This window comes from Stegostoma tigrinum, chromosome 17 (genome assembly GCF_030684315.1).
Source record: "Stegostoma tigrinum isolate sSteTig4 chromosome 17, sSteTig4.hap1, whole genome shotgun sequence".
NCBI lineage: Eukaryota > Metazoa > Chordata > Chondrichthyes > Orectolobiformes > Stegostomatidae > Stegostoma > Stegostoma tigrinum.
In genome coordinates, this window is record NC_081370.1 from 11,348,178 (window position 1) to 11,375,206 (window position 27,029).

The 27,029-nt window shown below is 43.8% G+C and overlaps 1 protein-coding gene across 2 annotated transcripts in view; it reads right to left on the reverse strand.

Annotated features, from left to right (window-relative positions):
- The window catches only part of si:ch211-236l14.4 (SITS-binding protein), a 74,557-nt gene that overhangs the window by 31,102 nt on the left and 16,426 nt on the right, over nucleotides 1–27,029 (reverse strand). For both annotated transcript variants that reach the window (XM_048545788.2, XM_048545787.2), the window contains exons 2-3: nucleotides 16,838–17,009; nucleotides 283–481 (exon numbers count right to left, since the gene is read on the reverse strand). In XM_048545788.2, coding sequence (XP_048401745.1) covers nucleotides 283–481; nucleotides 16,838–17,009 — 371 coding nt within the window. The remainder of the gene's footprint in view (nucleotides 1–282; nucleotides 482–16,837; nucleotides 17,010–27,029) is intronic.

Here is a 27,029-nt window from a genome sequence, read left to right on the forward strand (position 1 = left end):
CTACATTCAGTGGTCCCCAGTTCTGCTTGCTGTTTAATCTCTAGACCCCCTCTTTGTCCTTCAGTCTCTATCAGAACCAAAAAAGGGACTATTAAACTTTCACCCATATTGGCAGAAACCGCCTTCAACCTGATATGCATACCCTACTGCCTTCTAAAAAACCAAAAGTGCTTGATGCTTTTATTCTGAAGAGAAAAGTAGTTGTAATTAAATAAAACTGTGAACATTCAAATCACAGGAGGTGTACTCAAGGTGATGAGAAGTTTCAAATTGTTGCCTTACTGTAAGACGCCAGTGTCTGGGAGAGCTGCAGGGGTCATTCTTCCAACTTGCTGGTGGACTGCTGTGAGGCTGTCACTGACACACACGGTGTACCTCAGAGGTACCATCTCAGCACTGGGTGGAATCCCCAGGCACAGCCACTTCTCGCTCTCAATCCCAATGTGTACTGGGACTTCTGGCTGAACTTGCACCGCCACGCCTAGCAGCAGAGAAACACAACATAAAAGGGTAGAAATGCATCTAGTGCAGTTACAGTGGGACAAATATCCTCCTTCTAATAATTCTCTGATTCTGAGATCTTCTCTACAGCAATCTCTCTGCAGGCGTACAATCCCGAGACAGCCAATCTCATGCCTTGACCCCATCTTGGTCCACACTTCGTACATTAAAGTGCAGATTCCAGAACAGATAGGTCTATACTTTTAAGGCAGCTGGTTGGCAATATTAAGGTATTCTAGTGCCCCTCTTTGTCCTTCAGTCTCTATCAGAACCAAAAATGGGACTGTTAAACTTTCATCCAAATTGGCAGAAATTGCCTTCAAGCTGATAGGCATGCGCTACTGCTTTTTATCCTGTATAAAGGCACCCATACTAGCTTCAGTCTGTTTTTAATGGAGCCAGTATCATGGGTTCAGTATAGTGTTTGTAATGATTAGTAACATCAATAAGCACAGAACCCAGAATATGTATATAAGTCTTTGACATTCTAACCATAATTTTTTTAAAAATTCATTCATGGGATGTGGGTGTCACTAACTTCTTTTTTTAATTCATTAAAGGGATGAGGGCATCACTGCCTAGGCAGCATTTATTGGCCATCCCTAATTGCCCAGAGGGCATTTAAAAGTCAATCACATCGCTGTGCGTGAAAGACACATGGAGACCCAACCAGGTAATAACAACAGATTTCCTTCACTCAAGAAATATTACTTGGTCATCTGGATTATTTGTTTTGCAGCAATATCGCTGGACATTGGCTCCACAAATAGTAAATATTACTCATAAATGTCAAGGTATCTGATTCAACAAGAACACAACTCTCTCTGGCATATGTTATGTGGATTAACATGCAGAAAACGACAAAGCACATCAAGTACCTGTCCTCACAAAGCCTTCCAACAGCAATGACAGGATTCCTCCTGACCTTGATAGCCAATGATCACTTAATACAGTACACAAACACAGGATTTAGACTTAAATCTGTGGACACAGCTAGCCCACATACCCCCTTGGACGCAAACTACCTTGACCAGAGAGGAATCTCTGTCCTCTTTCTGGCCCCCTGCCAGCTGACTGGGTTGGGCTCAGTATATCGTGTTTGTAGTGCAGAGAAAGCCACATAAGCTGCAAACCATCAGGTCAGCACGTCTGCACACCCTTTTGATTTTTAGATTGTGTGTTGTGCTTGAAGGAGGTTATATCAAGTTTGTATCACCCTCCCCACCCCCTCCTAGCTCTCCCATTTCATAGCATGCTATCACCTGATCACAGCCTAATGCCTCTTGTTGGCAAGAGCTGGCTGTGCTGGAAATTGCAAGATGACAGATGCAGTCTGAAAGCTCATTCAGACAGAAAGCAAACACAAGGAACTGCGATGGCACACCCGAGCCAGTTACATAACTATCAAGGGCACTGTCTCCCTATATCGTCAGAAACTCTCCAGATCTCAACTCCCAGACTTGTCGCTGTCTGACAATGCCTCCCAGTCAAGCAATACCTCTATTTAAAAATACCTGTCTTTGTTTTCAAATTTCTCCATGACCATACTCCCTTCACTATCCTGTAATCTCTAACTCCACAACCCTCGGAGATCCTTGTACTCTGGCCTGTTCCATCCTGTCTCTAATGGCTCCAACGTTGAGAGCAGTACCTTCAGCAGCTAAGACACTGAGCTTGGTAACCCCCTCCTTAAATCTTACATTTTCTCTCTTTCTTCCTCTCAAACGTTCCTTCAAACCTGCCTCTTTATTGTAATCTCTCTTTGTTCATTGTAGCGAGACATTTTGCTTTATAATGTTGCTCAGGACATTTTATTGTGGCAAAAGCTGTATAAATTAAAGTTGTTGTTGCCTGGATCAAGTCTTTCTCCCTCTCCAGCTGCTGTCCCTCACATTCCTCTTGGTTCGGCCAAGCAGGTGTTCTTGCATTAGGCTGAGAGACGTGGCCACCGCAGTCTGATCTGACAACCACCCACTGCACAGTTAGCCCTGCCTGATATAGATCAGGAACGTTCTTTGACTGAGGGACTCGGTTACACACTGGGCACAGAAATCCCCAACTGGGGCTCCACAGGGAGCTCCCAGCCTTAGCAGTCCAATCCGGTCACTTCCTAAAATAACACACACTCTACAGTGTCAAGGGAACATCGTCAAGGAGACCTGCCATCTATCATTAAGAGCCAATAAGCCTGGGCGGCTGTCATGGTTTCAGAGAAATGTGATATTACCCCTGTGAGGCTTGCCTTGTCACAAAAAGCTCGGTATGTCTCTTGCATCCTCACTGACTCCTGCTCAATAACGAGTGTCCCAAATTAGCAGGAAGTTAGCACGTATGCAAGGCTGCAGCTGGAGCTAGTGTGGTGAGTCTTAGAGCAGAGTCCAGTGTGTGGGGTAGGTCCCAGAGTAGATGAGCAGCCTGCATGCATTAGGAATGGGGCTCAGGTACAGGCCCAAGACTGTGGGGCCATGAAATCAAAGGCGTAATTTCATTTTAGGTGAGGGGAGGTGACACCCTTGTGGTTTTATTGCTGGACTGTTAAGCCAGAGACCCAAAAAATATTTTGGGGACCGGGTTCCAATCCTGCCATGGAAGATGGTGGAATTTGAATTCACTAAATATCTGGAATGGACTCTAATGATGTCTGTGAGCCCTTGGCATTCGTTGGAAAAACCCAGCTGGTTTACTCATGTCCTTTAGGGAAGGAAACTGCCATCCTTACCTGGTCTGGCCTACATGCGGCTCCAGACCCACAGCAACATGGTTGACTCTTAACTGCCCTTTGAGAATTAGGGATGGGCAATAATTGCTGCCTGGCCAGCAATGCCCTCATCCTGTGAATGAATAAAGAAAAAAAATGTATAACTGAGCCCAGAACCCAAGAGGTTGAAAGTGAGAAGCACCAACAGGAGATTGTCTAACAACCTAAACTTATGGGGAAATGGACAGGTCAAAGAGGGGCCTCAGGAGCATACCCTCTGTCCAGAGAATAGTGAGAATGTGGCAGGGGATGAAGCAGATCACAGAATCATAGAATCTCCCTGAACCACTGGAGTTCATTTGACCAATAAAGAATGCGCCATCTCTCTGAAAATACTGTCCAATTGTGTCCCATGCCCTAGTGTTTCCCCATGAATCTACAAATTAGTCCTCTTCCCACATACAACCAGTTTTCTTCAGCAATTCTAATCATTGACAAATTACTTGAAAATTTCTGACTTTTGGATCATAATCTAATTAGCATAGAAATTGTTTCTCCCGACTTATTCAAGCTACCCCTCTCAAACCTTATTTAGAAGTTGCACAGCACATTAGTGAGGCCTCTTCAGGAATATTGTCCAGTTCTGGTAGCCCCATTATAGAAAGGATATTATTAAGCTGGAGAGGGTTCAGAAGAAATTTATCAGGATGTTTCTGCGTATGGAAGGTTCGGGTTATAAAGAAAGGCTGGATAAGCTGGGACTTTTTGCACTGGAATGTAGGCGGTTGAGAAGCAACCTGATAGAAGTTTATAAAATAATGGGAGGCATATGGTAGTTATCTTTTCCCTATGATGGGGGATTTCAAGACTAGGGGAAACATTTTAAGATAAGAAGAAAGACATTTTTTAAAAAAGCATGAGAGGCAATTTTTTCTTTTACACAGAAGGTGGTTTGCATGTGGAATGAAATTCCTGAGGAAGTGGTGGATGCAGGTACAATTACAACATTTAAAAGAGATTTGGATTGATATATGAATAGGAAGGATTTGGAGGGATGGGGGCCAGGAGGCGGCAGTGGGGCTAATTTAGTTTAGGATTATGTTGGGCATGGACTGGTTGAACCGAATGGTCTGTTTCCATGCTGTATGACACTGTGACAATGACACTATGACCCACCCTGGCACCATTTTAATGAACCATCACCGGACCCTCTCCAAAGCTTTGGCATCCTTCTGAGACAGAATCTTTTCGGATTAGCTTAAGAAAAAAGGTTGGTCAGGCTAGGCTTGTAATGGCTAGAGTTTAGAAGAATAAGAGACAATCTGATTCAAACATATCAGATCCTGAGGAAACTAAGTAGGATGGAGAAAGAATGTTTCCTCTTGGGGGCCAATATAAAACTACAGTCACTGTTTCAAAACAAGGATTGTACATTTAAAATAGAGTTGAGGAAATTTTCTCACAGATGGTGCTGACTATGGAACTTATTAAGTGTATTTAAGACAGAGAGAGATAGGTTCTTGATTAGTAAGAGGAATCAAAGGTTATGGAGAGAAGGCAATAAGGTTGAGAAAGCCAGGATCAAATGGCAGAGAAGAGCCATTGGGCCAAATGGCTAATTCTGCTCCTATGTCTTCTGGTCTAACCCAAGGTAATTCAGCCACACCTGCTCACACTCAAAATTAAAAACCGTTTAAAAGCCACTTCCACTTTTCAGTGACATCATAGCTGATCCACGACCTACCCACACTGGGGTAATAGAGAGTATTATAGCAAATAGGACGATTATCCACACAAAGGGTAACAGGGAACATAATAATGGGATCATTGTCCACATAGGGGTAAAGGGGAATATAACAATGGGATCATCATCCATACTGGGATAATAGGGTATATAATAATGGAGTCATTTTCCACACTGGTGTAATGGGGAGCATTGAATGAGGTCACTATCCACATTGGGGTAATGGCAAGTATATTAGAACAAAGAACAAAGAACAAAAAACAAAGAAAATTACAGCACAGGAACAGGCCCTTTGGCCCTCCAAGCCTGCACCAATCCAGATCCTTTATCTAAACCTGGCGCCTATTTTCCAAGGATCTGTATCCCTCTGCTCCCTGCCTAGATAGACCTTAAATGATTCTATCGTGCCCTCCACTACCACGACCGCTGGCAACGCGTTCCAGGCACACACCACCTTCTTTGTAAAGAACTTTCCATGCATATCTCCCTTTTCCCCTCTCACCTTGAAATCATGACCCTGAGTAATTGAGTCCCCCACTCTGGGAAAAGCTTCTTGCTATCCACCGTGTCTATACCTCTCATGATTTTGTAGACCTCAATCAGGACCACCCTCAACCTTTGTTTTTCTAATGTAAATAATCCTTAACTACTCAACCTCTCTTCATAGCTAGCGCCCTCCATACCAGGCAACATCCTTGTGAACCTCCTCTGCACCCTCTCCAAAGCATCCACATCTTTTTGGTAATGTGGCAACCAGAACTGTACACAGTATTCCAAATGTGGTTGAACCAAAGTCCTATACAACTGTAACATGACAAGAGACAATAAACAATAGGTGCTGGAGTAGGCCATTCGGCCCTTCGAGCCAGCACCACCATTCATTATGATCATGGCTGATCATCCACAATCAGTATCCTGTTTCTGCCTTATCCCCATAACCCTTGATTCCACTATCTTTAAGAGCTCTGTCTATCTCTTTCTTGAAAGCATCCAGAGAGTTGGCCTCCACTGCCTTCTGGGGCAGAGCATTCCATATATCCACCACTCTCTGGGTGAAGAAGTTTTTCCTGCCATCACTTGTACGCAATGCCCCATCCGATGAATGAAAGCAAGCCATATGCCTTCTTGACCAATCTATCAACCTGCATTGTCACTGCCAGGGTACAATGGACCTGAATGCCCAGATCTCTCTGTGCATCAGTTTTTCCCAAGCCTTTTCCATTTGCTGTATAGTTCGCTCTTGAATTCAATCTTCCAAAATGCATCACCTCCCATTTGCCTAGGCTGAACTCCATCTGCCATTTCTCTGCTCAACTCTCCAATCTATCTATATTCTGCTGCATTCTCCGACAGTCCCCTTCACTAACTGCTACTCTACCAATTTTCGTGTCATCTGCAAACGTGTGAATCAGACCATCTATACCTTCCTCCAGGTCATTTATGTATATCACAAACAACAGTGGTCCCAACATGGATCTCTGTGGAACACCACTGGTCACAGTTCTTCACTTTGAGAAACTCCCTTCCACTACAATTCTCAGTCTTCTGTTGCCCAGCCAGTTCTCTATCCAGCTAGTTAGTACACCCTGGACCCCATGCAACTTCATGGGGAAACTTATCAAACGCCTTACTGAAGTCCATGTATATGACATCTACAGCCCTTCCCTCATCTATCAACTTTGTCACTTCCTCAAAGAATTCTATCAACTTGGTAAGACATGACTTTCCCTGCACAAAACCATGCTGCCTATCACTAATAAGCCCATTTTCTTCCAAGTGTAAATAAATCCTATCCCTCAGTATCTTCTCCAGCAGCTTTCCCACCACTGACGTCAGGCTCACCAGTCTATAATTACCTGAAGTATCCTTGCTACCCTACTTAAACAAGGGGACAACATTAGCAATTCTTCAGTCCTCCAGGACCTCACCCATGCTCAAAGCTGTGCAAAGATATCTGTTAAGGCCCCAGCTATTTCCTCTCTCACTTCCCTTATTAACCTGGGATAGATCCCATCCGGACCTGGGGACTTGTTCACCCTAATGCCTTTTAGAGTATGCAACACTTCCCGCCCACCCCCGCTCCTTAAGCCAACTTGATCTAGAGCAATCAAATCCCTAACTCTATCCCTAACCTCAACATTTGCCATGTCACTCTCCTCAGTGAATACCAACGCAAAGTACTGATTAAGAATCTCACTTATTTTCTCCTTTGTCCTTAAGACTTTGGGATTTTCCTTAACCCTGTTTGCTAAAGATATTTCATGACCCCTTTTAGCCCTCTTAATTCCTCGTTTCAGATTGGTACTACTTTCCCAATATTCTTCCAAAGCTTTGTCTGTTTTCAGTCACCTAGGCCTTATGTATGCTTCCTTTTTCCTGTAATTTCACCTGTCATCCATGGTTCCCTAATCTTGCCCTTTCTATCCTTCATTTTCACAGGGACATGTCTGTCCTGCACTCTAATCAACCTCTCTTTAAAAGCCTCCCACATATCAAATGTGGATTTACCCTCAAACAGCTGCTGCCAATCCACATTGGCCTTCCCCCAATTTAACACTCTTCCTTTAGGATCACTCTCATCTTTGGCCATGAGTATTATAAAACTTACGGAATTGTGATCACTATTCCCAAAGCAATCCCCTACTGAAACTTCAACCACCTGGCCAGGCTCATTCCCCAACACCAAGTCCAGTATGCCCCTTCCTGAATTGGACTCTTTACATACTGCTCTAGAAACTCTCCTGGATGTTCCTTACAAATTCTGCTCCATCTAAACCCCTAACACCAAGTGAATCCCAGTCAATGTCGGGAAAATTAAAATCTCCCATCACCACCACCCTGTTGCACTTACATCTTTCCACAATCCATCTACATATTTGTACCTCTATCTCACGCTTGCTGTTGGGAGGCCTATAGTACAGCCCCAACATTGTTCCCACACCCTTGCTATTTCTGAACTCTGCCCGTATTGCCTCACTGCTCAAGTCCTCCATAGTTTCCTCCTACCTAGGTACAGGATTTAAGGAATAAGTTCCTTTGAATGAATAGGAAGTTTTATAAAAAAGTAAGGAATGTTTGCTATTCTATTTCTTTTCGAAACAAAGGCCAGGATTCCATTTGCCTTCTCTATTTCCTGCTGAACTTGGCTGCTAGCTTTATGTGATTCAAGCATGCGGACTCCCAAATCCTTCTGTTCCATTGCACCCTGCAGTCCTTCTCCATCTATCTCACGCTCACTGTTGGGAGGCCTATAGTACAGCCCCAACATTGTTCCCACACCCTTGCTCTTTCTGAACTCTGCCCATATTGCCTCACTGCTCGAGTCCTCCATAGTGTCCTCCTTCAGCACAGCTGTGATATTCTCTTTGACCAGTAATGCAACTCATCCATCCCTTTTATCTTCCTCTCTATCCCGCCTGGAGCATCTACATCCTGGGATATTTAGTTGGCAATCTTGCCCTTTCTCAATTATGTCTCAGTAATAGCAATAACATCATACTCCCAGATACTAACCTAAGCCTTAAGTTCATCTGCCTTACCTACTACACTCCTCGCATTAAAACAAATGCACTTCAGACTACATGTCCCTTTGTGTTCATCCTTACTGTCCAGTGATCTCTTCATTTGGTTCCCATCCTCCTGCCACATTAGTTTAAACCCTCCCCAACAACATCAGCAAAAGCATCCCCTTGGATGCTGGTTGTAGTCCTGCCCAGGTATAGACTGTCCGATTTGTAATTGTCCCACCTCCTCTAGAACTGGTCCCAATGTCTCAAAAATCTGAACACCTCCCTCCTGCACAATCTCTTAAGACACTCATTTATCCTGCCTATTCTTTCATTTCTACTCTGACTAGCATGTGGCACAGGTAACAATCCTGAGATTACTACCTCTGATGTCCTACTTTTTAAACTTACCTCCTAACTCCCTAAATTCTGCTTGTAAGACCTCATTCCGTTTATTACCTATATCATTTGTGCCTATATGCACCACCACAGCTGGCTGTTCGCCCTCCCCGTTCAGAATGTCCTGCAGTCGATCCAAGACATCTCTGACCCATGCACCTGGGAGGCAACATACCATTTGTGAGTCTTGTTTTCCACCACAGAATCACCTATCTACTCCCCTTACAATTGAATCCCCTATGACTAAAGCCCTTCCACTCTTTTTCCCGCCCTTCTGTACAGCAGAGACAGCCAAGGTGCCATGAACCTGGCTACCGCTGGCTCCCCTTGGAGAGCCATCTCCCCCAACAGTATCCAAAACGGTAAGCCTGTTTTGGCGGGAGATAAGCAGGGGATACCTGCACTGCCTTCCTGCTTTTTTGCTGCCTTTTGGTTACCCATTCCCTTTCTCCCTCAGCAATCCTAATCTGCGGTGTGACCAATTTGCTAAACGTGCTGTCCACGACTTTCTCAGCATTGCGGATGCTCCAAAGTGAGTCCATCTGCAGCTCCAGAGCCATCATGCGGTCTAACAAGAACTGCAGCTGGACACACTTCCTGCACATGTAGCCATTGCCCAAATATATCAGAGATAATGGGAACTGCAGATGCTGGAGAATTCCAAGATAATGAAATGTGAGGCTGGATGAACACAGCAGGCCAAGCAGCATCTCAGGAGCACAAAAGCTGACGTTTCGGGCCTAGACCCTTCATCAGAGAGGGTCTAGGCCCGAAACGTCAGCTTTTGTGCTCCTGAGATGCTGCTTGGCCTGCTGTGTTCATCCAGCCTCACATTTTATTATCTAGCCCAAATATATCAGTTCACTCACCTTCCCAGAGCGCAATTCAACCGTTCCCACTCAGCTCCGCTGCCAAAATGAAGAACTTACCTTCTCAGTAGCCCCGTGGTCCTTGCTTTCACTGTTCCCACTGCTGCTGCAAAAAATGGAAGCCGTTGCTTCCACAAGGTAAGTATGTAAATGGGAAACTTACCTCCCGGCAGCCCCCGGTCCTCGCTCTCACCGTTCCCACTGCTGCTGCCAAAATGGAGCTATTAATGGGATCATATTAATGGGATCATTATCCACACCAGGGTAATGAAGAGTATAATAATGAGATCTTTAGCCACACTGCATAACAAGGAGTATATTAATAGGATAATCCAACACATGCTCTTCAGCAACAGAGATTGCAAGGGGCACAGCACCATGCTTACATAGCTTGGATCTGCCTGACTGAACTGGCCTGGCACTGCAACCTTATCAGTAGGAGCTCTCTGGTCTAGTAAACAGAAGGCCTTGTCAAAGCATGTACAGTGCTATACTTACGGATGGGTTAGTCAGAGATTTTCATAAAGGGGAACATGGACCCTTTTTTGCACCAGCTTTTGTCTATCAGCAGCCTCATTCCTACAGGCCAAGGGTGTTTGCAAGAGGCTGGTACCTGTGAATTGTCCAGCAAACACAATCACTGACTGCTGCCTTGATGTCTAACCCCAACCTGAGAAATATGGCCCATATCATAGCATCATAGAATCCCTACAGTGTGGAAACTGGCCATTCAGCTCACCAAGTCCACACTGCTCCTACCCTTTCCCTGTAACCTGGCATTTCCCGTGCCTAATCCACCTAACTTACACACCCCTGGATACGACTGACAATTTAGCGTGGTCAATCCACCTACCCCACACATCTTTGGATGCGGAAAGAAACCAGGGCTCCCAGAGGAAACCCATGCAGACACAGGGAGAATGTGCAAACTCCATACAGTCATTGACACACAGGAATTGAACCTGGATCCCTGGTGCTGTGAGGCAGCAGTGCTAACCACTAAGCCACCATGTCAGAAATATTTCACGATTGAGCGAGTTTTCTGTTCATGAACTCTGTTGGTTGCTGATAGGAAGCTTGCAAAGCTATGTGGGCACAATGAAAAACACCCTGCCCCTTTGAGAAGGCAATCTTGCTGCCCCAGCTGTTTTACTAGCACTGTCAAGGGCAGTTACAAAATGAAGGGGTGGGGCTGAAAAACACTACATCAGTTACATACCAAAGGCATTTCTGAGCAGACAATTGAGAGATACCAGAGAGGTCCCCAGCTGTTCCATCAAATAAACTACTGACAACAAACTAAGGGCCGCTGCAACCTTGACGGCTATGGAGAAGGGTTGGCATGCAGTCCTTCTGAGATATGTCTGCACCCAACAGCTGGATTAGGTGTAACATGTTGGCACAAGGCTTCCTTAAAATGGTGTTATTGGATCTCCATCATTTGCAATTAACTCCAACAAAGTCTGTAGATGTGATTCCCTGTCAGAACTTTTTGCTGATTAATATCCTGCTTAATTTCCTGAAGGCTGAGTGCCAGTTGGTTTCCTAAACTGGCAGCAACTCTTCTCCCTGCTGCCTTCTGTGCCTGTCCCATCAGTGAAACAGTCCCTCCAGAAGATGGTTGGATTAGCCACAGCACTGTGTGCTCAGTAAATGCAGATCTGGGACAATATTCAAATTCATTGCCAAGGACATCCATCGGAGTATTGTGTTAAAACAGTACAACAGAATTTTGATACTGGGGTTGATGGAGAATACAGGCAGCATTCCTTTTTCAGGGATAGCTACCCAACAACCTTTGCCTTTGTGCTTGATAGCAGGCAGCTGTTCCTCGTACATGCACCCTGCTCTGCCCCCGTGCCACTCAGGAGTAAAGTCAGTGCAGCTCATTTTTGCTCATCAGGAGTCATCGAGATCCACAACACAGAGAAAAGTCCTTCAGCCTATCATGTCCGCACTGGTCAAAACACAATTACCTTAACTATTCCAATCCCATTTTCTAGCACTTGGCCCAAAGGTTGTGTGCCTTGGCATCACAAATGCACATCTAAATATTTAATTGTTTTGAAATTTTCTACCTCTACTATCCTTACAGGCAGCAAGTTCCAGATTCCCACAACCATCTGGTTGAAAAGATTTCTCTCACATCTTCTTTAAACCTTCTGCTCCTCATCTTAAATCTATGTCCCCTCATCACTGATCTCTCCACCAAGGGGAAAAGTTACTTCCTGTCTACCACGTCTATGCCCCTCATAAATTTAGATATCTTAATCATGTCCCCTCTCAGTCTCCTCTCCTCTCTGGAAAACAACCCCAGTCTGTCCAAAATGTCTTCACAACTAAAACTCTCCAGCTGAGACAATATCCTGATAAATCTCCTCTAGGCCCTCTCCATCACATCACTCCCATAAAGTGGATTCCAGAACTGCACACAATACTCTCTAGCTGTGGCCTAACCAACATTTTGTATAGTTCCAACATAATCTCCCTGTTCTTAAAATGAATGACTTGTCTGATAGAAGTATACCATATTTCTTACTAACCACTTTATCTACCAGCCCCAATACCTTAAGGGACCAGCGTACATACACACCAAGGTCCCTCTGATCCAGAGTGCTTTCCAGGGTCCTACCATTCATCATGCCATCATTCATCTTGTCTTGTTTGTTTTGCCCAACTGTATCATTGCATCTTTATTTGAAATAATTCTATTTGCCACTGATCAGCCCATATGACCAGCCTGTCTATATCCTCCTGTAATCTAAGGTTATTCTCCAAATTATTTGCCACCCCACCAACTTTTGAATCATCTGCGAATTGATCCACCCCTCCCTACATTCAAATGTAAATCACTTACATAAACCACAAACTGCAAGGGCCCCAACAATGGGCACCGTCAGACTTCAATAGATAGAGACCTCCTGGTGAAAAATGTCCCTCAGCCATCACCCTCTGCTTCCTGCCACCCAAACAATTGTGGATCCAATTTGCCAAATTTCCTTGATTCCCATAGGCTCTTAGTTTCTCTATCAATCTCCCATGGAGGACCTTATCAAAAGTCTTGCTGAAGCCCAAGTAGATGTCATCAAAATATTGTCCTCAAGTTGGTCAGTCATTACCTTAACTGTTAACAAAACCATGCTGACTGTTCTTATTAAATCCACACCTCCCCAAATGCAAACTCATTCTGTCCTCCAGAATCACTTCCAATAGTATCCCTATCACCAAGTTTAGGCTGGCTGGCCTGTAGTTTCCTGGTTTATCCCTTGCTCCCTTCTTGCCTGCCAGTCCTCCAGCACCTCTCCTGTGGCCAGAGAGGAACTGAAAATTTTTCTAAGCAGCCCTGCTTTTTCCTCCCTTGTCTCATTTAATGACCTAGAACATATTTCTTCTGGCCCTGCAAACTTACCTATTTTTAAGCCTGCCAGATCTGCATAAGTTCCTCTCTGGCTAATGGTATCACAGACACAGTAGTTGGACTATGGATGTTTTAAATCCTTCAGATTGTGTATATTGGTCATTTGAGAAGATGAGGCTGTCACAAGACAGTCATTATTTTGAGTACTGTTGAGCATAAGATGGCAGGGGACACAAAGCCCTCTTCATGGGTTCTTCATGATTACATGTCCAATCTGGATTGTGGGGGACAGTGGTCATGCTTGGACCTCTAGACCAGATGATCTGGGTCATATCCCACCTGTCATATCATAGAGGTTGAAGAATTTAAAAAAACATTTTTTTTATTGGACTGTGTGAAGAATGTTAGCTTCCAGATTAATGGTGAATTGGAAACAAATGGCAAGCATTGTTTCACCACTTGAATAATAATAAAGGCAAGCACCCTAAGAAGGACTCACATTCCAGTGCTGCACTTTGGGAAAACAAGTGCAATTGACTCCTCCCACTTTGCAAGTGGCTCATTCCAGTTCCAGATTTTGTTGCATAATTGAGACCACACCCTGTGACACATTTTTGTTATATTATTTACAGTGACCCCTAACACTACAGCCATTTCCTCAGTGACGAAAGAGAATGGCTCCATTCCTGGAGTTAAGTGGCCCACAGCCTTGAAGAATGCCATGTACCAAGCCCCGAGATTCTACAAGACCCCCAGCCCTGACCAAACATGGGGTCACACCCATTTACAGGGCAGCCTAACTGACTTCAGCCTGGACTGATATCATAACATCATCTTGATTGAGTGAAAAGCTAGGCTGCTGGCTGCTTTATTTGACCATCAGAACGGACCCTGGTTCAGTCTGTAACAGTATGAAATTCATGAGTCACATTGGGCTGAGCACTGACTAACAGTGGCCCAGCTCCTAGACTTGAAAACATCTAGCCCCTGTAATGAATGACTGGAGTCCAGCCCCTCCACTTTGACTTTCATACATCACTTCAAGTATTTGCATTGCCTCACCATATAAGGCATTGACACATGCTGCCCCTCTGGCATTAACACTGCACAACAAAATTACTCAGCACTCGAGGACTGGTGTTCTTTAATGTTTCCTCAAGCCACAAGCTTTCTGAACCTGCCTGGGTGAAATCAGCAAGCCAGAATCTGTCAATCTGTCTGTCTGTATGAAAGTTTTATGGCAAAGGAGGAAGATGTCGGGCTGTCCAGATCTGCCAATGCTACCTTTACGCATGAAAAGTGTCTGAGTGTGCCCAATCTCAAGCAGTGCGATGTTCTGAGGTGGATGCATTGACAAGGCCCAGTTACATTGATGAAGAGATTCAATTGCCATAAACCATGAAGGTATTTGCAGCAGTTTACATAACTGCCAGTAAAGAAAAGGAAAATAGTTGGCACAGCCATGACTTGATGCTAAGATATGAACTCAACGGGTATCCATTCAGTTTTGACACATTGAGATTTTTGACCAGGGAGGAATTACTCGGAAGGGGGAAGTTCACAGAATTAATTAATGAGGTACAAATTCATGCAGCTAGATTTCTTGTCATCAGATGGTGAGAATTGGATCTCGCTATCTAAGGCGGCAGAAGTGAACTCAGAGCTTTTGTTGATACAGATTCTTACTCAATGCAGCCACTATACTCATCATTATTCTCACCACCTCTGGGAAGATGAAATCATACCCAAAGACAAGGCCATTTAAAATCAGAGCCAGGCCGTTCAGAAGAAAGATTACAAAATAATGGAAGTCTGGCATTCTCTCCCAATAAATGGCAGCTCATTTAAGCTTTGTAAATCTGATAAACAGATTTTTTGCTTGTCAAAGATATCAAGCGGTAAAGAGTTGTAAAAGGCAGGTGCAGTTAACCTTACAAGTCAGCCAGAGATTTCGCTGAATGATGGAATAGGCCCTTGGTATCTCCTCTTGTTCCTGTGTTCCCACAATGAGCAAACACAGAATTGCTTGATGGGATCAGAGATAATGGGAACTGCAGATGCTGGAGAATCCAAGATAACAAAGTGTGAAGCTGGAGGAACACAGCAGGCCAAGCAGCATTTCAGGAGCACAAAAGCTGACGTTGCGGGCCTAGACCCTTCATCAGAGAGGGGAATGGGGAGAGGGTTCTGAAATAAATAGGGAGAGAGGGGGAGGCGGACCGAAGATGGATAGAGGTGAAGATAGGTGGAGAGGAGAGTATAGGTGCGGAGGTAGGGAGGGGATAGGTCAGTCCGGGGAGGACAGACAGGTGGCAGCCCAGCTCATCCCCGCCTCCCTAACCTGTACTTCCTCTCACCTATCCCCTCCTCCCACCTCAAGTCGCACCTCCATTTCCCACCTACTAACCTTATCCCGCCTCCTTGACCCGTCCGACCTCCACGGACTGGCCAATCCCCTCCCCACTTCCCCACCTATACTCTCCTCTCCACCTATCTTCTCCTCTATCCATCTTCGGTCCGCCTCACCCTCTCTCCCTATTTATTTCAGAACCCTCTCCCCATCTCTCTCTCTGAAGAAGGGTCTAGGCCCAAAACGTCAGCTTTTGTGCTCCTAAGATGCTGCTTCGCCTGCTGTGTTCATCCAGCTTCACACTTTGTTATCCTGATTGCTTGATGGGATTCTTATTTACACTGAGATGAGGGCCAACACCATCATTATCCGTCCGTAAACATACTGCTGAATAATTGACTCCAAACTGCATTTTTAATTTCAAGAGAAATCCTGTAAATTGTCCCCCTCATGTCTAAAGGTGATCCAGCTAAATGTGCAGCATCTGTTCAGTTGAATTGCTATAGAAATGATTTCAACTGCATTTTTATGGAAGGTGGTTAAACAGGTCAGCTCCAGTGAGCAATAGTATGGGTTGTTTGTGAAGCCTAGGAGGAGTGGGCTTAATGCCACAAGCTTCACTTAAACTGTTCTTACATGGGAAATATAGAGAGTTTTCATTTTCTCCAAATGTTTAATTACCTCCCACAGCCCATGTGTAGAGTGTTGAGTAGGACTACTTGGAACGTTGTTGCCATAATAACAATAAACAACTGGGATTATATTGATGCTGAGACCCTGGTGAAATGTCATTGTCCATCACTGAATTGCATGAATACTGCACTAATTACTGACTGGAATCCTGAAGTCACCTTATGATAGTCACCTCAGGAGGAGGAAGACAATCAGTTTCTGAACAAGATTTCTGCATTAAAAATTTGTAAATCAGAGGAATTGGGCAGATGTTCTGGATGTGAATCAACTCAGTCTCAGCTAATTGCATGGAACTTTTTGTCAACACGCAATATTGGACATATACATGCCACAAAATTGTTGGTTGGACAATAATGATTTGTCTGCTGTGATGGGGCCCAACTCTCAAAGACTTCTGATAAAGGCCACCAACATCCTCCTTCAGTAAGATTTAAACCAATCTTCACTGACATGGAAAGTGCCTACAGCTCTTTGATACATAAACTTACCCAATCTGCTTTCACCCACAGTGAATGAGTTCATTCAGAGCAGCGACTGCACTACACATCTTGATTCCCCCAACCCCGTACCCTGAGACGAGTTCAAATCAATGCACAGTATGGTATCACAGTGATCTGCTCCTCAAACAGCCCAAAATTTCATCTTATGATTTAAGCTGAAGTCCAAATTCCTAGAAGAATTCAATTTACATCAAATACACAGAACATCAACGTTCTCACCTGTTGATCCAAGGAAATACCGCTCCAACACTGATCCGTAGCCTGTGGGCGTGTCCTGTAGGTTGCTGATGATGAAAGGTTGGGAGTCAATGTCAGCATTGTTAATGGGCCAGTACTGAGAATGCATGCTTCCTCCTCCATACCATGACACATTGTCCATGGAGAAACAGTCCTGTGAACAAGTTACAGAGAACCTAATAACCTACTCCTTTGAAACTAGAGAACAGAAACAGGACATTCTGTTAACTTGGCTGTTTATGCATCACACGCATCACATCCTATTTGTCACAACAATGGATCAACATCTCAAACTTTGAACATATTGAACTTTCAATTCAATGTGCTTTTATTTTAAAAAGTGGACAGCTGCAGTCAAAAGATGGCACAGAGGCTCAGTGGTTAGCACTGCTGCCTCACAGCACTAGGGACCTGGGTTCAATTCCAACTTCGGGTACTAACTGAGAGGAATTTGCACATTCTCCCCACGTCTGTGTGGGTTTCTCAGGGTGGTCAGGTTTCCTACCACAGTCCAAAGATGTGCAGGATAGGTGGATTGGTCATGCTAAATTGCCCATAGTGTACAGAGGTGTGTACATTACATGGATTAGCCATGTAAATGCAGGGGTATAGGATTTGGTCTGGGTGGCATGCTCTTCGGAGGGGTGGTGTGGACTTGTTGGGCTGAATGGCCTGTTTCCACACTGTTGGGATTCTATGATGATAGTGACTGTTTGGCAGTGTTCTGTACAGATATGTTCATGTTTTACTCTTTCAAGAAAATATAAATTAACGGTTAGATTTAAGGTTAGAAGCAAACTGCGACCCTCGGTCTGAGTTAGTGGTCTGATGTACGAGTGTGCTGTGAAGGTCACAGTTTAAGGACAATCATTAAACACTTGCACTATTGGTAAAGAAAAGCAAAAATACTCTCTCACTTTTAGTGATATGAAACAGCCACTGTCAAAAGGAATCAGGACAAAAGAATTTCAATTAACTTGCAAAACAAAGAGTATTCAACTACCAATGTAGCAGCTGCAACATTCTATTATCCATTTTCATGAGTAACTCAGAGATTGATTGATCTTTTAATTTTGTTCTTCAGACTCACTTTTCATCTCTAGTTTGGGTATTGATATTATTTCTTATTGCATTTAGCAACCAATAAACTTCCTCTATTGTTAACTCAAGAAAGTCTGATTAAATTGGCTCTCTTTTTATAACAAATTAATTCACATCAGGAGAAAGTATCCTTCGCAAATCAATCTTGTTAGGATCAACCAAGCGTGATTGAATAAAGAAGGGGATCCAGTATGCCTTCCCATCTGGAAACGAAAACATTTAGGGAATGTCATCCATGGATTCGTTATCACATATTTTGTTTTTATTTTGTATTATTAGTACAACCTTTTAATCTTGTCTCCCTTGTGGATGATTGCTTTTGTTAAATGTGGCGGTGTAGGTCTTCTAAAAATCCTTGTGGTATTTGGTTCAACATTCCTACTGAATTGGTCACTGAGTCTGTTAGTGACTACTTTATATTTCTGACCCTAACTTTGCAATCCATCACAAGCAGAAACATTCAAAACTTCAACAATTAACAGGCTTTAAGAGACCAGACAACATGCGATGTTCTCCACGGAACTCAATATTTACTGGAAACTTGTAAGTATAGAAGAAAAAATGCAATGCATAAAGAGATTTTGGTGCATTAATCTCATTCTATGAGCTATGCACACTTTATTTGTACATTAATAATGTCACTAACTGCCCACATTATCACAGACTCAATCCACACAATGAATTGTCTTCCATGGTCCAGTTATAATTTCCATTGTCAAGTATTCCTTTCCACATTCATTTAATTATCTTATGTTATCTATATGCACTCTCTCCTCTCAAGACGTATACCAACTGAATTTAGAGTCTGCGAGTTACTTGACTGCAGTAAAAATTAGAAGCCTAACACTTATACACATACAACATTATGATCCCCGTATAGATTGATTTTTTTTAAAAGAAGATATCTCCTAGATTGCCAACTTTTCCATTTAGAGAACTGTTTTGCTTTCTCCTTGCATATTTTAATTCTCCCTGCACAAATCCAGCATTTTAAACTTCTGAACAGAACAAAAATGGCTGAAACCAAGCCTACTGCAATTATTGAGAATACAAGGTGTAGAGCTGGACAAACATAGTAGGCCAAGCAGCCTCAGAGGAGCAGGAAAGCTGATGTTTCAGGCCTAGACCCTTCTTCAGAAATGGGGAGAGATCCAATGAGGTCTTTCCGAAGGGAGGAGGGTAACACCCATTTCTGAAGAAGGGTCTAAGCCCAAAACGTCAGCTTTCCTGCTCCTCTGATGCTGCTTGGCCTACTGTGTTTGTCCAGCTCTACACCTTATTATCTCAGATTCTGCAGCATCTGCAGTTCCCACTATCTCTGCTGCAATTACTTTTGTGCTTATCCTCGACTACGTAATTGTTCATCCCCATGGGAAATTAAGTTTACATCAGTTTTTCTGGGAAAGGTTGGTGGCATAATCGAGAAACCAATTAACCATCTTTCAGAATATGTCTCAGTCCACTTGATTCTTAAGAGGACATTTGAAAGAAGTGCAGAAAGATGATTGAGGAACATGCGTTATCAGAACTACCAAAAGTCAAACCCACTGAGCTATGAGGAATACTGCAAGGCTGTATAAGGTTGTGCAGGATATAAGATGTACTGGAATCTGGTGTGATTAATGAAAAGTAATGGTTTGACATTATATAGACAAATAGATTGCTGCAATATTGATCAAGATTCTCTGCATATTTTGCGGATTTGCTTGTTGGCAAGTTGAAGAATTCTTTGGTCAATGATGTTACTGTTTGGAAACTATATCAGAGTGAACTGAATAGCTAGATCGTGCGATCTCACCCTGCCTTCTCATTGATTCCCCATGAAACTTTCACATAAATTCTTTCAGTAAAATAAAACACTGCACGTGAGGGTACAGGACAGAAGAGTGAAGGTGTTACATTGTGTCAACATTCAGCAATTACATCAGCCGCAGGTAACTCCAATGGATTACTAACTGAACATCGGATCTGGTTCAATGAATGATACAGGAGGGCATGACAAGACAATGCTCCATGCAGGCTGCGCACATGCAGTGTTCTAATGGTCCATGCACAGTAACCAGTGTGCAAATACAGGTTGCAGCATTGTTGCGTGGTTCTGGGCATTGTTACTGCACATGGATCTTGGACATCTGTGCAAATGAAAGAAAAATTAAAAGGAACACTAGCGAAGAGTAGCACCAAACTGACCTAAAAGTGAAGGTGCCAATCTGATAAAGCTGCTGCACAAAGTGACAAACATATTAAACAACATAGGCCTGCCAGGCAAGCATAAATGCCAAAGCTTAAGCAGTTCCTACCATCTTTAGTATTACACCCCACTGGGGTAGTCACCTTTCTACAAATTTATAACCTAGGTTATCAATCCATCTCAGGAACCAGGAACCAGGACAACTGGTGAACTTCAATGGAATATTAATAATGATGCATGAAATAAATATATTGGTTAAGGGTTGCAGTCAAATAGTAAGAGTTATAAATGTATTTGTGTTGACCCATAGGATATTAAGATCTCTCAGAAGCCGAATTAGAAGAGTTCACCATGATGGAATCATGGAATCCCTACAGTGGGGAAGCAGGCCATTCAGCTCATCAAGTCCACACCAACCATCCAAACAGCATTCCACCTGGATATGGCGCCGAACCCTATCCTTCAATAAACATTACCCCTCCATTAAACTCACAAGACATGAATTTCCTAGACACTACAACATTCAAATTGCACAATATGCACAAGTTTAAAAAAACAACTTTTTTTCCACAGAATAACTGACACATTTCCACACACAAAATCCCATAACACTAAACACACCTTTTGCAGACTGGGAAGATCACAGCTAATGCCCATGTACAAATTCAGAATAATTTAATCAGGCAAATAATGTCCCTTTCTTTATTAAATCACATCTCAGATCACAATCCCAAATTTCAACTTAACAATTTGCAGAATTGATGTTTGTAATACTGTATAATACTGGGATATTTGGAAACTAGAACAGTGCATTAAAAATTAAGCCCCACCATTCCCAAAGTCTCAAAAGAGTTAAAATTTTATCAAACAAACACCAAATTCTCCAATTTACCCTTTAGACTCAGGTTGCCAGAAATCACAGAACAGGCTTAAGAAATAAATAGCCTTTATCTACATGTAAACAATTATGAACCACTGCCAAATAACTCCACCAGTTAAAATTCTATAAAATAAAATCCCAACTACACACACACACACACACACACACACACACACAAAATAAGGTACAAAAATGTATTGTTATGGGTGGAGGGAAAGACCAGGAAAGCAGTTCCATAGATCCCAATCATTAAGGTGGGATGGTCATTTTTGCTTGTCAGGACCGACTGCTCCTTGATTTTCCTTCTCCAGATACTATCACTTGCTTGCAGGAAACACGGAGTAACAAAGTCATTCTTAAAATCTTTGCCCTATTTGTTAAAAACCACCGCTAACTACAACCGCTGACGGAAGATAAACTGGCTTTCTTCAGGCTTATAGAGCCTTTATTCTTTTAAATGCTGAGAAAAGGGCAGCACCTTCCTTTTTGAAAGTCCAATGGCTTGTTACCAAACGTTCACAAGATGTTCAGCTAGCCAGGAGCCGATCACGTAATTGTCAATAGGCAATTCAATAATTTAACAGAGATAATGGGAACTGCAGATCCTGGAGAATCCGAGATAACGAAGTGTGGAGCTGGATGAACATAGCAGGCCAAGCAGCATCTTAGGAGCACAAAAGCTGACATTTCGGGCCTGTAGCCTTCATCAGAAAAGGGGGATGGGGAGAGAGGGGAGGCAGATCGAAGGTGGAAAGAGGAGAAGATAGGGGGAGAGGAGACAGAGAAGTTAAAGGGGCGGGGATGGAGCCTGTAGAGGTGAGCATAGGTGGGGAGGGAATAGGTCAGTCCGGAGAGGACGGACAGGTCAAGAGAGCGGGATGAGGTTAGGAGGTAGGGAGTGGAGGTGCGGCTTGAGGTGGGAGGAGGGGATAGGTGAGTCAAAGAACAGGTTAGGGAGGCGGGGACGAGCTGGGCTGGTTTTGGGATGCAATGGGGGAAGGGGAGATTTTGAAGCTTGTGAAGTCCACATTGATACCATTGGGCTGTAGGGTTCCCAAGCGGAATATGAGTTGCTGTTCCTGCAACCTTCGGATGGCATCGTTGTGGCACTGCAGGAGGCCCAGGATGAACATGTCGTCTAAAGAATGGGAGGGGGAGTTGAAATGGTTCGTGACTGGGAGGTGCAGTTGTTTGTTGCAAACCGAGCATAGGTGTTCTGCAAAGTGGTCCCCAAGCCTCCACTTGGTTTCCCCAATGTAGAGGTAGCCACAACGGGTACAGCGGATGCAGTATACCACATTGGCAGATGTGCAGGTGAACATCTGCTTGATGTGGAAAGTCATCTTGGGGCCTGGGATGTGGGTGAGGGAGGAGGTGTGGGGGCAAGTTTCCTGCGGTTGCAGGGGAAAGTGCCGGGTGTGTTGGATGGGAGTGTGAAGCAGACAAGGGAGTGCTGGGGAGACTGATCTTTCCAGAAGGCAGACAAGGGTGGGGATAGAAAAATGTCTTTGGTGGTGGGGTCGGATTGTAGATGGCGGAAGTGTCGGAGGATGATGCTTTGTACCCGGAGGTTGGTGGGGTGGCATGTGAGGATGAGGGGGATTCTCTTTTGGCGGTTATTGCGGGGATGGGGTGTGAGGGATGATTTACGGGAAACACAGTCGACAGTGTTCTTGACCACTGCGGGGGTGGGGGGGGGGAAGCGTGGTTGTGGTCCTTGAAGAACGAGGACATCTGAGAGTGGAATGCCTCATCCTGGGAGCAGATGCGGCAGAGGCGAAGGAATTGGGAATAGGGGATGGAATTTTTGCAAGAAGGTGGGTGGGAAGAGGTGTATTCTGGGTTGCTGTGGGAGCTGGTGGGCTTGAAATAGATATCAGTCGCTAGGTGGTTGCCTGAGGTGGAGACAGAGAGGTCCAGGAAGGGGAGGGATGTTGTGGAGATGGTCCAGGTGCTCCTAAGATGCTACTTGGCCTGCTGTGTTCATCCAGCTCCACACTTTGTTATGAATAATTTAACAACTGGTCACCATTCCACAAACCAATCAACTACTTGATGATGGCTAAATATCTATCCATACACTCCACTGTCTTCAGCTCACCTGTAGAAATGTACCCCACTACTTCAGCAAAGAACAGCATAAACAACACTTGTAATGAGTGTCAGGTTATTTGCTTTCAAAAAGTGCAACAATTCTTTCTACAATTCTTTCCTTTTAAAACTGTCCTTTTCCCATTTCAGTATACAATCATAGAAAAAACATAGAAACAAATCAAAACATAGAAAAATAAAAAAGTATCATCTTTACATTCACACAGTAGCAGAACCACAAAATTTCATCAATGTCCTAACCAGTTATCGCTGTTTTCTAAACTGAAAACCACAACATACAAAAGCATCAAGTTCTCAGAGACCACCATATATAAATTGACACAAAATGTTACAGATAAGTTAGCAATCAATGTTTGTTCAAAGGTACTGACACACACTTTTACACACAAAAAACAGTCTCCCTACCTTCCACAGACTGAGCAATTCAATCTCATACTTTTATCAGGCAATTACCATCCACTTTACTGCAAAGCAGACTTCGATCCCAGAACAGAATTTAACAAATTACAATAGAAATATTACAATCCCATTCACAATATTTTTCCCATATAGTAGCTCCTGAACTTATTCAGTCTAAAAGTAGAGGTTTCTCTGCTATTTTCAATTAACTATTTCAGTAGTTTTCATTTGTCCTAGCTCCCAGTTAGTTGAATATTCTTTTAACAGGTTTGAAACTGTTCTCTCTTATTTACAACTTCTCACTACTCAGATCCCTTCCAGCCTCTGCCTCCCTCCCACCTAGAAGCTTCCTTCTTCTCACAATCCCCTTTGTAGCCTCATTCTACCCACGTATTACCACCTCCTCACTTCCATTTGCAGATTTTTTTTTCCATAGCCACCTTATTATTGCCTTCTTCTCTCACATTGTCACTTGCAGCCCCATTCTTTCCCTCTTCCATCCCTCAATAAGGTGTTGTGAATGCTGTCACATGGTGACCAAGGCTGTGACCTAAATATTCAAGGATGTCTTACACTTCAAGGAAGCTAGGAAATGATGGTGAAGTAGCTCTAATTAAAAATGATATTCATATAAAAGTGAAAGCTGACCTTAGTTCAGAAGATCAAAACGAACAATCAGTTGGGTACAATAACAAATGTAAGTTGGCATTTGTGGGAGAAGTTTATTGGCTGCCTGACAATAATTACACTGTACAGAAAAAAAAAGCGTCCTGTAACTAATTACGTCAATAATCACAGGTGATTTAAATCTTCCTAATGATTTACATATCAGTTTGGCAAAAGTATATTGGAAGTTGAGCAGACAGATTGTAATATCTACAGCAGTATGTTCTAATCCTAACAGGGAGTAGGCTATTTTAAGCCAGGTAATGTGCAATGGGACAGATGATAAATGACCTCCAGTAAAGAAATCTCTAGGTAGCAGTGACCACAACATGCTAGAATTTCATATTTAGTTAGAAAGTGCCACATGCAGGTCTCAGTCTAGTGTCTCAATTTAAAATAAAGGGAGCTGCAAGGCTATAAGAGCAGGGTTGGCTAATGTGAACTGGGAAAATAGGTTTATAGAATAGACAGGAACAATAACAGACCTTTAAGGAGACATTACCCTCATAACTCTCATTGACTTCTCAATTAAATATATCTACGTACCATCCATAGCTAACTAACAAATCACGGTAGTAAGGAATTGAAAAAAAAACAAGTTCACAGTGTCCGAAAGATCAGTGTTAGGTCAAAAGATTGGAAAGATTTTCAAAATTGGTTTATTAAAGTTCTTTTAAGAACTAACATGCAGGATGAATAAAGGGAAAGGTGTAGATGTGGTTGTTCTTGGATATCTAGAAGGAAACTGATAAAATATCACATCAAAGGTTACCACACAAAGTAAAAGCTTATAGCGTAGGACTAACAAAACAGCATATGTAAAGAGAGAGATAGTGGGAACCTCTGATGCTGGAGATTCTGAGATAACATGGCGTGGAGCTAGATGGACACGGCAGGTCAAACAGCAACAGAGGAGCAGGAAAGCTGACGTTTCGGGTCTGAAGAAGGGTCCAGACCCGAAATGTCAGCTTTCCTGCTCGGCCTGCTATGTTCATCCAGCTCTACACCTTGTTATCTCAACGTGTGTCAAGGATCAGTAAGCTAATGAGCAGTGAGTGGGTGTAAATAGGTCATTTTCTGGTTGGCAAGGTGAACTATTGGAGTGCCACAGTGGTCAGTGCTGTATCCTCAACTATTTACATGACTTGGGTGAAGGAACTGAATGTACAATAATATATTTACTGATGTCACAAAGATAGGTTGGAAACTAAGTTGTACAGAGAACACAAGGAGTCAGCAAAGGTAGGTACAGTAACCGGGCAAGATGGAATACAATGTGGGAAAATGTGAACTTGACCATGATAAATAGGAGGTTGGAAGAACATAGCAGGCCAGGCAGCATCTGGAGGAAAGGGGCTGTCAGGTATTACACTTCTTCAAGACTGGAGGTGGGGGTAGGTGGAACTGCAGATAAAGGGGTGGAGGCAGAATGGTGGAAATAGGTGGACTCTGGTGGTAGTTCAATGGGAGGGATGTATCTGGTTGGTTGCTGGAAGAGGGGGTAAGAAGGTGGAATGGAAGGGAGGAGGTGGGGCTGGAAGGGAAGCTGGGGAATGGGTGGATAGGTTATTTGAATTTGGAGAATTCAATGTTGAGTCCTACAAGGTGTAGGATGCCGAGGCGGAAGATAGGGAATTTTTCTTCAAATTTGCATTCCGAGTGGCTATGACACTGGAGGACGCTAAGGATGCACATGTCAGAGGGGGAGTTGGTGTGGAGAGGCATTGAGGAGTTAATGGACAGTGACTGGGAAGTTTGGTCGGCCATTAGGGACCAGACGGAGATGCTTGGCGGAATGGTCATCTAGTCTACATTTGGTCTTACCAATGTAGAGAAGATCGCTTCGGGAGCACCAGACGCAATAGGCTAGGTTGGAGGAGATAACAGAGTGTGGAGCTGCAGGAACACAGCAGGCCAGGCAGCATCAAAGGAGCAGGAAAGTTGATGTTTCAGATCGGGACCCTTCTTCAGAAGAGTTTCCTCAAACACTTTCACAAATTCCAACTAGACCCCACCACCCAAAACATCTTTCACTCCCCACCCCTCGCTGCCTTCCGCAAGGATCGTTCCCTTTGCCACTCCTTGGTTCGCACCACACTCCCCATCAACCACTCCAACCTACCTGCTACTTCCCCACTAACCACAAAGGATGAAATACCTGCCCACACACAACCTCCATTCAGGGCTCTAAACAGCCCTTCCAGGTGAGACAGAGCTTCATCTGCATTTTCTCCAACCTTGTCTATTGTGTCAACTGCTCCCAATATGGTCTTCTCTATGTCAGTGTGACCAAACGTAGACTAGGTGACCATTTTGCCAAGCACCTCTGCCTGGCCCGTAATGGCTGACCTAACCTTCCGGCCACTGCCCATTTTAACTCCCCCTCCGACACGATCGGCCTCAGCCTCCTCCAGTGTCGCAGCAACTCGGAATGCAAATTTGAAAAACAACACCTCAACTTTCGCCTGGGCACCCTACAGCCTGAAGGATTCAACACTGAGTTCTCTAATTTCAAATAACCTTCCCATCCATCCCAGCTTCCCTTCCAGCCCTGCCTCCTCCCTTCCATTCCATCTTCTGACCCTCCCTTCTAGCCAGCAACTGGATTCATCCCTCCATTGATCAACGAGATTGTTGCTACCACCAGTATCCACCTATTACCACATTCTGACTCCACCTCTCCAACCTCTTTATCTGCAGCTCCACCTATCCCCACCTCCTGTCCTAAAGAAGGGTAATACCCGAAATGTTGACTGCTCCTTTCCTCCAGATGTTGCCTGGCCTGCTGTGTTCTTCCAGCCTCCTGTTGTCTACCTTGGATTCCA